Below are 13,457 nucleotides of genomic sequence, written 5' to 3' on the forward strand. Positions count from 1 at the left end.
TGGTTTCAATAAAGGTAGGGCCGGTTTAAGGATTTTTTTTTTTGTATATGGGCATGGCGATACTTATTACAGGCCTTCCCGTCGCGAATCCGTATTTTTAACTGGGGGCGGACAATCTTACGGAAAATATAAAAAATGGCTGAAAAAATATGCGAGCTACATTATTTTCAGTTAATTTATTAAATTTAAAAGGAACTGTTCCAATGCACAAAGTGTCTAATGCAGTTTTATTAAATGTCATAAAATTTTAATAAAACAAGAAGTAATGAAAAACAACATTTTTCAGAATAATGAATGAGTTTTATTTAAAAACGAAATCACAAAAGAAAAATAAACAACCTTTAAAATAATGCAAAAAAAGCTATTAAAATAATCATCAAATATTAGAAATTGTTATGAAAAATGTACATAGCAATACTTTTTAATGTTTTACAGATAATTTTAAAACCTTTAATGCAGGTTCTTTAGAGGATTTAGGTGAAATAAACAAACAATAATTTTTAAGAAATATGTTTGACAATATAACACCATGTTTCTTTAGCATGTTTAAGTTATAAATATCTGATATCATCATAAATATATTGCACAACGACTTTCTGCATGTCATTTTTTTCTCAATTTCAAAAATAATGTAACAAAAAAAAACCCACTGAACACAGCAATCCAGAGGTACCCTCAATCCACCTCTGTCCATAGTTTTTGTGTAGTCTCCATACAACTGAAAATAAAATGCAGTGTCAGTCAACAATTCATTTTCACTGACATCATCTTTTCTTGTAACATAGCCTGCAATATAAAACAGAGCCATTTTTGTACTCAGTGGCAAAGATGCTTCTAGTTCAGGCAATTGATTAATTATATCACAAGATTCTTCACTTCTAAAATAGCCACATTTTTGACATAAATGCTCAATATCAGTAGTGTAATCTGAAACATCAACTTTTAATTCCAATAACAGTTTAGCTTTTTCAATGTTTAATTTTTCAACAACATTTTGAACAGTTATAAAATATGTTCCGCCTGAACCTTGTCTAAACTTACTGAATGCTTTTTCAATATAATCTGTTGAGAACTCTCCTAACATAACATAAATGAAATTGTTTTTTAACAAATATTTACACATCTCTACTAACCCATAACAAGTATGCCAAATTGAAGTACCTGTATCTCTAGTTAAGGATTTTATTCTACACCCTTGTTTACCACTCATTTTAAGAGCCATATCCCCGAAATCAAGTAAATATTGCAAATTCATGTCTAGTTCTTCCGAAATAACTCTTTTACGAGAATCTAAAAATCGAGTGTCGCCATAAATTTCTTTTACACTAACTATTTTCCAGAATTTAGTAACTTTTTCTAAAAAACAAATGGTTTCATTCATATTACAAGGGTGGATAACTTTTGAATAAGTTTTGAGAGCAGCTATAGTTTCATCACAAAACACTTTTAAACAGTGTGAAACATTTTGTCTTTCAATAGGTTTTGGATGTATAGCTACAAAATTTAGTCTAGATAATTTAATTAGCTGATCTTTCTCAAAATCAAATAAACATTTAAGGTCACTCCATTTAGCAGTCATATTTTGATTTTTTTCAAAATGCAATTCCTGTGTTTTTTCTGTTATCCAGTTATTTCTGATACTTTTTAGTAGATGAACATAATCAAAAAGTAGAAAAATCCCACATTTTGTTAACCAAGGTTTTTCTTCAACTCTCTCAAATAAATTAAAAAAAGCTTGATTTGTTCGATTTCCATCACAAATAACTGAAATAACTTTTCCATTGCTAGACTTGATTGAATTAATAACATAGCATACTTGCTCAAACAAAAAAGAAGCATCCAAATGACAGACAGGTATCATTTTGCACAAAAAAGATGGTCCACCTTTTAAACATTTAACCATGATACCCAAAACAGTATTTGCTAACAACTCAGGATTATTTTCAGCTTTTCCAAATAGAGAACCACCATGGTAGAGAAGAAGAGACTTTACATAAACCTCATCTACCAGTATTATACAATTTCTCTGATTCTCCTCTATATTTGAAAATACAGTGCTGATAAAACTAATATCTGAAACATTCTTTGTCCTAGATGTAATTTTTGTCAGTGTTTTTACACTCGGAAGTTTAAAATCTTTTCTTAACTGATTGTATAGACTTCGAGATGTTGAAAAATAAAAATACGATCTGATGATTGTTTCTATACTATAAATTTTTTTACCTACTTCTGATGCATTCATAGATGCAATATGATCTTGTAATATCAATCTTTGATGATCAACTTCAATGTTGTTCAGATAGCGAATTGTTTCTTCCACTCTTGACCAACAATCAAGAGTGGCAATATGGTTTTTAGATAATGAAGAAATAAAGCAACGAACACCAGCATGAAAACTTTCAAATTTAAAATTGCTTGAGATATGAACAGCAAACATAGGTATACAGTTAACATAAAAGGAATTTGATTGGATGTGCAAAACTTCATTTACAACAAAAGTTGTTACAGGACAAACAAATTTATGATTTTTAATATCTTCACATAAAGAAATGAATGTAAACAAATCACTTTTTAAATATTGTGACAACTCATCACACTTTTCATTTCTGATAGAAGACAACACTTTAGTAGTGGACCTTGGTTTTAAAGGTTGAGTTGGTATAATACTTGATGGAATATGGCGCTACTCGACTTTCTCCCCCCCCTAATTTTATGATTGATTCTGATAGAGAATTTTATGCTGATTAAGAATCGTATAAAAACATGGGTCTCAAAATCAATGGAAAGTGCTCTAATTCGAAGTCAAAGTTGTAAAAAATCCCACTAAAAACCCTAATATTCGCCATTTTTTTTCAAAACGCTTTCATTTTTAACGAAAATTAATTACCGTTTTATTGCGCAATAAACAGACCTGGTTTCCATAAGCCTTATAATTATTTTTTTTAAAGTATTGTAACGAAAGTGTTATAACGAAATGAAATTAATAGAAGATTTCAAATAAAGGTTGAACGTAGAATGTGATAATGTAGAAAAATTGATGAATAATTATTATTGTATCGTACGCTGGTTTTTTTTATTAAAAAAAACGGTTTGAAGGTTACGTTTTCTTAACTTTACATGTGATAGAACAACAATGAACTGAGTTTCAAAAGTTCTTCTTTTAGGAAACTAAACTGTTAAATTCTTTTTTAAATTTTATTACAAAAGTACATTACTTGCAATATAGTTTATCCTCTAATAAATCAAAAAACGGTTATTTTCTTTGCCACAAAAAATTGTGCAAGATAAACATACTTTAACGAATTTTTTAACGTAAAAACCATGCTATTAATAATTTGCTTTTGTCAGCTAAAAGATCATTAACTTAATGTTTTCAAAATGGCGAATATTAGGGTTTTTAGTGGGATTTTTTACAACTTTGACTTCGAATTAGAGCACTTTCCATTGATTTTGAGACCCATGTTTTTATACGATTCTTAATCAGCATAAAATTCTCTATCAGAATCAATCATAAAATTAGGGGGGGGGGGGGGAGAAAGTCGAGTAGCGCCATGGAATATTAGGAAAAATTGAAGGAGGTTCGATTGGTCTATCTTTCCCATTGACACGAGCTTTTAAAAAATTTTCTGGAAAATGTCTTTCACAGACAACAGTATCTGGCTTATTTGGAAAATTACTTCTTGGAATTGAATTTATCCAACGATTTCGTTCTTCTTCATTCGAGGGAAGCCTATAAACTCGTACTTTATTTTTAGTGTCATAGTCTCCTCTACATCCAGGAATACAGCACTTTTTAACCATTTTTTGACTATCAACTGCTCTCAAATCGAAGTTTTAAGACTAAACTTTCCGTAACATTGTCCGCCCCCAGTCAAAAATACGGATTCGCGACGGGAAGGCCTGTAATAAGTATCGCCTTGTATATGGGGCATTCCACGTCAAGTAGAACCACTTTTTGGTCAAATTCGACATCACCGACTCGGATTTTGATGAAAATTGGCTCACATGTTGGGCATATGGACAGAAGAAAAACTTGTAATTTTTTTTGACTTAGGTCAATTATTTCCTGAGATATGACCTTTTAAAGTTTTGACCTTTTCACTTGACCTTAGTTATTTAAAATGTCATAACTTTTTTTCTAATATACTTAGGAAGTTGATTTTGGTGGCAAACAGAAGCTCTTGCATAGACGAACAACTTTGTGTCTATACAAAAAAGTGATAATTTCAATAAAAAAAAAATTATTGGTCATTTGGTCATTTGACCTTTGACCCTGGTCGATGGCAAAGGTCAAAGGTCATAATTTTTTTTTTTACAAATTGCTTTTTCTATTGTGGATGTCCCATGAAAAAATCTTTTTGGGATTCCCACAAACAGCATTGGGATTAACGTTAAAGTATAAGTAGGTTCTAAAAGTTTATTAAATACCTTATAATTATACAGTATTTCAAGGTAATTTATTGAACGTAGGCCCTAAGTTATATAATAGCTACCATTTATATAATACCAAATCTACTATAATTTGGTGATACTTGGCCTATGTAAATATAAATATATATATATATATAGTTGAAAAGTAACAAAAATGCCTTATTTAACAGATTTAACTACATGGCAGTACACTATTGAATGCAGTATGATATTTACACCATTGCAATACATATTTGCTAATAATAAATTAAAAAAGCTATAATAGTTAACGATGATGCAAGTTAAGTGCTTTGGTTGCTCTTTCAGACTCTTTAGAAGTAATGAAGTGTGACCGACCAGTTGTAGTTTTGGGTTCGACTGCTAGCAAAAGATCATTCAAATCAACAGTAAAAATATCTGGAGGATCTCTGAAGGAGAAAAGTTGACATGGACCATGAGGGTGAAGAAAGTTCCTGGTTACTTCTCTTTTTTCTGGATTGCTCTCCAACACACAACCTATCCACCAATGTTCATTATACTCTACAACCATGTAACCAGTAATTGAACTGAAGTTGAGCTGGCTAACTTTCTGTGACGTAATTTTTTCAATTCTAGACACAGAACTGAAACTATAATCTTGTACTTGAAGTTCATTCGTGGAGAATGGTTTAAAGCAATCAAGTTTTTGGGTACCAGGAATCGTTTTAGCATTCAAAAATCGTTCCTTCAATATTGTGGATTCGATTTGCCAATCATTTGCAGTGAGGTATTCAAAGGAAATTCCATGGATATTTTCTTTAGCAAAAGTATATAATTGATAAGTGGTCATTATTTGGTCATGGTATGGACGTTGTAAGCTTGCTTTTGGCGCTTCACATTTAACAGTTCCTCCAACTCCATCACAAGGGCCCTTACCATGACTTGTGGCAAATAAATGCCATTCGGCTGGAATACCAAAGTCCTCTTTGTGATAGCTCAGATTTATTAAATTCGTGCAGTTTTTGTATTGTGCTGCACAGCCATCACTAAAATATGTTATTTTTAATACCTCAAATTTCACTTTTAAAAAATTAATTAGTTTACGCTGAAAAAGATGAACTGCAATTGTGTCATGAGTATTACATTCCAAAAGCAGCACATAACTTCCATGACATAAATTTCCTTCATATTTATAATAAAAAACAAAAGGATGTAAAGTTGCTTGACTATTTGTCCAATGATATCCCTGTGCTGCATCTTGTATGATGAATGCATAATTTTCTGAAAAATCACCAATAACCAGAAATTCTCCATCAGATAAATTGTTTTTCTTCCAGTCTAAGTATTTTGCCTGCTCTTGAGCAATAAAATCATGTCTAGTAAGTGTTTTCAAGCTCCCTAAAAATCTTTCAATAAATTCATCAGTGGACTGTATAAAGGTTTGAAGCTGGGACCTATCTGTTGTAGTCCACTGTTTATACTCAATTTCTTCAACTCCTTTAATTTCAAAGCATTGCAACAGCCATTCCTTTAGCATAGCAACTCCAGGGCAATTTTTACACTCGCCTAGAGGACATTCTGGCAAGGAAGGATTGCATTGGATTTTAGCCAAAGCATGTTTGTAGTTCTTAATAGGGGTTTCTAGTTCATCTTCTAGTTGTAAATCATCCATATGTGATCCGACTATCATGAGCTTAACATTTTGATGAATGGTACATACACATACACAGTGAGTACCACTTGCTCCTGCAAAGACACATTCTTTTGGATGTAGCTCTGCAAACTTCGAAAACCCAATTCTGATATTTGGATACTTTTCTGAAAATAATTGATAAACTTCCTTCAAATTACTTAAAACTAATCTTTTCTGAATATGTTTTCTTTCCCCATTTTCCATAACAGATAGAAAATCTTTTTTTGCAGGCATTACATGGCTAACAGTGTCAGAGTAATAAAACTCTTTCACCATATCTTTCACATGTACAGGTAGTGATTTCCCTTTTTTTGGGTTAGGGGTTGATAAAACACCTTTGGTTATTAAAACTTTTTTTGCTTGAGATACAAGTCGGTGTGAACAATTGAATTCTCTCATCACTTTTCGATTACTCCATTGAGCAACAAATATTGTCAAAATCATGATCTTTTCACTCTTACTTTGTGTTAATTTATACTTATCCTGGAGCACTTTAACAATGTCATCAGCACATGTGTTGGAAACTTTTTTTTTAGTTGCTTCGTATTCATCATCCTCTGAAGTATCAATGGCAATAGCATCTGAATAAGGAGATAAAAGGTCTAACTTCCTTTTTACAAGTTGTTTAAGCTTTTTCTTTTTCTCCGGAATATAACTTTAAACAGTTTGTAACTTGCGTTTATCCAAGGGTGACTCACCCAACTTATTAAAAATTGAAATTTCTACATCCTGGCACTGATAATTTTCATCTCCCTTGTCACTACAAACTGCCTTGAGAATCTAATTCTGTATCAATAATGCTGTCTCTTCTTTAACTCTTTCACTTGCGCTTGAAATGCCATTTTTAATCTAAATTTAATTTGAAAGTTGCTAAAAACTTCTTCCTAAGTTGTCTTTTGATGACTAATTCAATGGAAATGAATTGATTTTTTTAACATAAATATATATAGCTTTAAGCCTCATATCATTTAATACTGACTTAGTATGTATATATAGTACTAGTAATTAAATTACAACCTAGAAAATAAAAGGAAAAAAGGAAATAATTAATAATATTTATCTACAATAGGCTATTTACAGAAAATGACCTTAAAATATTGCATTTGTAAGGCCAATAAATATTAAACTTTTAGAACCTACTTATACTTTAACGTTAATCCCAATGCTGTTTGTGGGAATCCCAAAAAGATTTTTTCATGGGACATCCACAATAGAAAAAGCAATTTGTAAAAAAAAAAATTATGACCTTTGACCTTTGCCATCGACCAGGGTCAAAGGTCAAATGACCAAATGACCAATAATTTTTTTTTTATTGAAATTATCACTTTTTTGTATAGACACAAAGTTGTTCGTCTATGCAAGAGCTTCTGTTTGCCACCAAAATCAACTTCCTAAGTATATTAGAAAAAAAGTTATGACATTTTAAATAACTAAGGTCAAGTGAAAAGGTCAAAACTTTAAAAGGTCATATCTCAGGAAATAATTGACCTAAGTCAAAAAAATTTACAAGTTTTTCTTCTGTCCATATGCCCAACATGTGAGCCAATTTTCATCAAAATCTGAGTCGGTGATGTCGGATGGGTGGTTCCACTTGACGTGGAATGCCGCATATGCGAGATCAAGGTTTGGCGCCCTTTATTATAAAAAAAAGTGTAGTTGTTTAAAACTCTAAAAATTATTTTTAGGGTTAAATATTTTTTTAAGTTTTTAAATAATAAGATGAGTATATTTGTATCTGATTGTTTCTTAAAAATTAAATGAACAATCAAATATATTTTAGTAGAGTACGTTACATAAATAAACCAATAATTTTTCACGACAGTTGCAGTAAAAAAATCAAAATACAATCGTATGCGTATCATTAACTTATCATAAAATGTGTTTTCGGTAAATTGCTCATACTTATTAAAACCCCTAGAATACATTACAAACATGATACCCTAACAGTATATTTTTTAGGTAGATCAATAATATAAAGTGACATAAAATAATAAACATCGTAAAATAACTTTTATAGACAATGTAAATAGCAAATCTAATATTGTATTGAATAATAATTTTAAAAAGTTGTAAAGACTTTAACAAACACAATGCTTTTAGAGACTTTTAGAAACAAACTTTTCTTGCATAACTTTAGCAAAGTCTAGAAATGAATCGGTTTAAAATGTACTCAGAACCTGGTGTTCAATTGCTAATGTTGCCATCCCACTAAGGCGGTCCTGAGAAAAGTCGATCGAAGGTAATTTTTGATAATTTTCAATTTAGAAAAACTTCTTCCTCCACTGACCACTGATACGGGGAGGGTAAGCAAAATTCTCAGTGCTACATATACATTGGGAAAGATGTCAAATTGACATCTTTAATCTTTATCAATTGACATCTTTAAACTTAAAAAAAAACGAAAAAAAACAACGTTAGCTACGCCAGCGCGGCGCCCCAGAAAAGCCGGCGCCCTATGCGACCGCATAATTCGCATAGCCCTAGCACCGGCCCTGAATAAAGGTTCACAAAGCAATCATTTAAAACTAACTGCTAAATGTTCAATCAACATCTGCATGCAAAACAATTTCATCCGTAGATGATAATTTTAACTATCAATAGGCTACAATACGTTATGACTGCCAGATTCCAACTGTGTGACCATCTTGTGGTTTAAAGTCTTTTTAATTTTTAGTAAATAGAAGTTTTCACAAAAACCTTCGATTTCGGAACTGTTTCGTCTCTATGTTTCATTTTGCTTCGTCGAACTGACCAGCGGTTTAGAGCTGGCGTACTAGTTCAACTGAGAATGAAACCAAAACATAAATCGCATTTCTGTCGCTCATCTTCATTCAATCCAAGGCTGCTACAACTGGAATATCGCTTTTGGACGAGGTCATTATATCCCCAATGCCACTGCTAGGTCATGTTATTCTCACAGTTTTTAATGTGTAACTAATTTGAGAACATTCACGACATTTATTTCGCCTAATTATCTGACCTATCTTAGTTTTAGGGGGTAGGATGTCATGCCTTCGATAGTTCTGACTTGCATTTGGCAAAATCGGTTTTCATGCTTTCAAACATTGAAATCCTTTTTTTTTGTACACATCTTTTTTTAGTGATTTTTAGAAATTATAAGGCAGTAAATAGCACAAAAAACATCTTTTTTCTGCATTTAAAATTTATCAACCGAACAGAAAGTGTTTTCGTAACATTTATACAACTGTATAATAATGGAACCAGTGAGTGACATCTAGTTCGACGAATGTTTCAAAATATGGTTCAACCATTAGTTCAACATAAAACATAAGGTTAAGAAATATGGCTTTAAAGTCAGAGTTTCACCAAACTGTAATGAATTAAATGCAGAAGCACTGTTTTAAATTACCATTCCTATTATCATTTCTTAAAAAGTCAAACCAAAAGTATTAAAATTCATTCTAATTATATTACTTTAAAACTAGTGGCTTTTAGATATGACATTGATTTTTCCTTGCGCGAAACATTTTTTACGTCTGTTTGTTTGAAAACCGATTAAAAGCAGTGTTAAAAAAAGAAAGTATTTCTTTTCACCTTTTGTCTATTGTTAACTATTTTCATCTTTTGTAACTGAAATTTCAAACACTGAATTGGTTGATTCTGAAACTGCTTGATTGACATTTAAACTCGATTCATTCGATCGAATGCTTTCAAAGCTCATCTTTCGAAATACCTCAGTTGTATTTTTGGAAGGATTAAAAATAATAATCTTGATTTTGTACAAATATAAGATGGTCAGCAATAAGAAGTTTGAAATGTTTGTGGAGAACCAGATCAGAAGACTGTAACTGTTCGAATCTCGCAAACCTACTCCGATTGGAATTGCTATAATCTTTACCAGAGTTGAAAAAAACATTCCGAACGCGATGTAGTTCGCGTCGTTGTATTTTCCTGGCAGATTCCGACCGTAGAACGATTGCACGGCACACAAAAAAAGAATAACAAATGTAAAGCTTATGTCAGAAACCAAAAAAGGTAGAGTGTCACAGTGCTTTTCGATTTGAATTGAAGATGAGGTTATCGTTTTGTTTTCTGTTACACTTAGAGGGTAAATACTTTGCATAACAAAAATCATCGTTACGTATAACGATAGCGCGCAAAGAAAAATGAGTATTTCTTTCATTTTCATTTTCATCTTATCTTTTGGGGTCAGCTTGTGATGTGACTCAAACACTGCCACCAAATGGTTTACTTTGACCAAAGTAAACGTAATTATAGTAAAAGACAATAGTCCGCTGGCATACGTTCGCAAATAGCATTTCCATTTTGAGTCTTCTCCGAAAAACAAAAAGGGAACGAAAAACAAAACCAGGTGCGTTGTCATCTGCAGCATGGACATTCGAAAGTTTGCAGAACGCACAATCGGTGTGCTTCTTTTGTGCATGAAAGTCAACATGAACACGATTGCAGTTGCGCCACCAAACACAGAAGTGAAGAACACTACAATTAGGAACGGATGTTTTTCTTCTCTTTCAAAGCTCCAGTAAATGAGATCAGGACTGAGACATTTTGTTTTCCCTTCGTTCGGGTATTCTCCTGTGGGACAAACCGTGCAGCTGCTTTCTCCAGACACATTCTTGAATTGATTTTCAGGACATTCGGTACACGTCCAGCAGCATCTTTCTTGATAATATGCTGGGTATTTACCTTCAGGACATGGCTCAGAACAGGATGATTTAACAGCAATCAATCGAAGAGTTGCTTGGTTAAGAACTATAAAGTTCTCCTCGGATGACCAGTATGCGAAGTCTATAAAGTTTGATCTACTAACAAAGTAGAAATCGTATCGAGCATTCTGAGGGTCTTGATTTTCGTCAAAACGAAACGTGCTGTTTTTCCCTATCGAAATGTTTGCGCGTTTAATTTCCTTGTTGAAGTCTTCTCGATTTCCATCGAGATCAGGAATGAGGTTTTTTTTTCTGTAGTTTTCAAAAGCGTTTGTTAAAACATCTACAGCAGCTTGCACAGTCTTTGCAAGAACATAGTTAAACTTGTAGTCAAGCTCACGAACTGGAGTGTCTGTTTGGCTTTTGTTAAACTTTTCAAATATCATTTTCAACCACAGATCTGACTCTCCGTAAGTTAAATTTAAAAAGTACTCTTCAAAGTCATTCTTACTTCCTAACTCAGGAAGAGCCAAGATAATGGTTCCGTTCAATATCTTCATTAGGTCATTAAACAATGGATCCAGTTGATTGGACTCACTTATTATCCATGTTTTGCCCGTAAGCCCATTTTTTCCTGCAACTTTAAGGAACGCTTCAATTGAGTCAAGATACCCCCACATAATAATGACTTTAGAAGAAGACCGACTTAAACTAGCTACAATATCATTGTACTCTTTTGCTGACCTGTTATAATTATCGCTAAAGTAGTTTTGCACACTTACACAAATACTGCGATTTTTAAACTTTTCAATAAGTACCTGTGCGCCAGTTCTCCCGTAGGTGTTATCAGAAGCGAGTAGCGAAACATAAGTCCAGTTGAAGGAAACTATCAAGTTAGTAATGGCTTCGGCTTGGTAATTGTCAGGTGGAATTGTACGATAAAAGTTGGGGTAGAGTACCTTATTGCTTAGCTCGACACTGGTGGCGCTGTAACTCAAGATCGAAATGTTGTAAAATGGCGATAAAAGTTGGTGGATGTATATGGAGTTTTGCGATTGCTGTGGACCAACAATACCTAAAACTTTTCTGCTCGCATCATTTTCGTTTGAACAGTTACAAGTATTCTGGTTATCATCGAGGAAAAATGAATTTACAATAGCTTTTGTTGTGAAATCCAAGTTAGTGTTATCACCAGTATCGTATATTGCATATCCAAAAACATCATTGTGTATATTAGCCTTTTCAACAGCATACCTAAAAGCCTCCATTTGTAAAGTAACTAAATTGTCAAAGTTCGGTGTGCTACAAATTTTAATAGGAAACAATCCAACTATTATGAAACTTCCGCTTTTCTTCAACTCGGTCTCGCATATTTCACAGAATTCCGTATCAATCAAAAACATCAGAAATATTGACAATGTTAGTATTTTACTATTATACATACTATTCTAAATGCTTACATACTTTCTAAAATGATTGATAATACATCTAAACACACAAAGAGACATAGTAATTACAAAAGTATACTTCGCTGAAATCCGCTAAAACTTGTCAACTTAGTGTATTTAAGCGTAGCCAAGCATGGTATGAAAATATCTCGAAAACAGTTTTTTTCTATTGTATGGGTTTTTTATGTATATTTCGCTATACGATTTTTGAAAGAGTTCTAATAAAAAATAATTATTTTGAAAAATTCTGTGCTGAGCATTTTTTAGTTTTTTTTTCTAATGAGACATTTTATCAAAGTTTTTAACGATAGATTAATTTCAAGAAAGGAGAGATGAGAAATCTAATCGTATTTCTGTACTTAGACATAAAAACCTTTTTATTGGATCACAATTTAACTTACATTTTATTGAATGTTTTCCGTCGAACTTAACAAAAAGAAGATTTAAACAAGCGTATTTGCAGGGCCAGATAAAGAATATAATTGACCAAGGGTTCCATTTTATCTTTAAGGCTTTATATCAGTCAATAATTAATTATAGCCTTTCTCGTCACCATGGTGTTTGGATCTTAGGAATGTATTAACATTATTTTTCTATCGTATTAAAGTGCTTAGATAAGGTTAAAGACGAGATCGCTCTCTAGCAACTAAAATGAAATGCTCAAGTTAATCTAGTGAAATAAGAATACAAAGCGTGAAAAGTGTGCGAATATATAAATAAGTACAAATAAATCTAAAAATCAATCTCATGTGTTTTTTTACTTTTGTTAAATTTTTTTCTGCGCAAACACCGTTGCTACTTTTGTCAATAGGGTTGAGAATATCGTTCTCAATGACAGCAGAGACATGCGCTATTCGATTTTGCCACGTAGATTTGATCATTTTCAAAACGGTGAAAGAAATTTCAACACTAATGGAAGATGCCAACAGCAGACTGAAAACTATTCAAAATCTTTTCAAAAAGTTAATTGCGATGAAACAAACCTTTTCCAGATTTCTAAGAAAAAAATCGTGAAATACACCTTACGATATTGGCCACCCTGCAATTATTAGATCCCATTGTGGGCTAAAACAAACAAATTTATCTCATCCTTAGTCATTATGACCAAACGATCCATTTCTTACAGCATAAGTATTTGCACTATATGTCTTTAATCAATGACCTATAAATATACTAACTACATCATTGACACCACTTGCTGGATTTAGATTTATAGTAGATAAATATCTTTAAAAGTTAGTTACATTGTGCGATTGAATAACATTCAAAACCATGAAGAGTTTTATCGAGAAAGGGTTT

At 32.3% G+C, this 13,457-nt stretch overlaps 2 protein-coding genes across 2 annotated transcripts; both read right to left on the bottom strand.

Annotated features, from left to right (window-relative positions):
• Positions 1-278: 278 nt before the first annotated feature.
• Positions 279-2,861, bottom strand: LOC149891807 (uncharacterized). Its single transcript, XM_090080606.1, has one exon. The coding sequence runs from the start codon at positions 2,435-2,437 to the stop codon at positions 422-424; it is 2,016 nt and encodes a 671-aa protein (XP_089936732.1). The 5' UTR covers positions 2,438-2,861; the 3' UTR covers positions 279-421.
• Positions 2,862-9,213: 6,352 nt separating this feature from the next.
• On the bottom strand, positions 9,214-12,250 carry LOC149891808 (extracellular calcium-sensing receptor-like). The gene has a single exon (XM_090080599.1). It carries the CDS (start codon positions 12,150-12,152, stop codon positions 9,651-9,653), a length of 2,502 nt encoding a protein of 833 aa, XP_089936725.1. The 5' UTR covers positions 12,153-12,250; the 3' UTR covers positions 9,214-9,650.
• Positions 12,251-13,457: the final 1,207 nt, after the last annotated feature.

The sequence above is a fragment of the Hydra viridissima genome, unplaced genomic scaffold (assembly GCF_058129835.1).
Source record: "Hydra viridissima isolate aposymbiotic clone 2 unplaced genomic scaffold, HvirCarnegie_v1 scaffold_2, whole genome shotgun sequence".
NCBI classification, from domain to species: domain Eukaryota; kingdom Metazoa; phylum Cnidaria; class Hydrozoa; order Anthoathecata; family Hydridae; genus Hydra; species Hydra viridissima.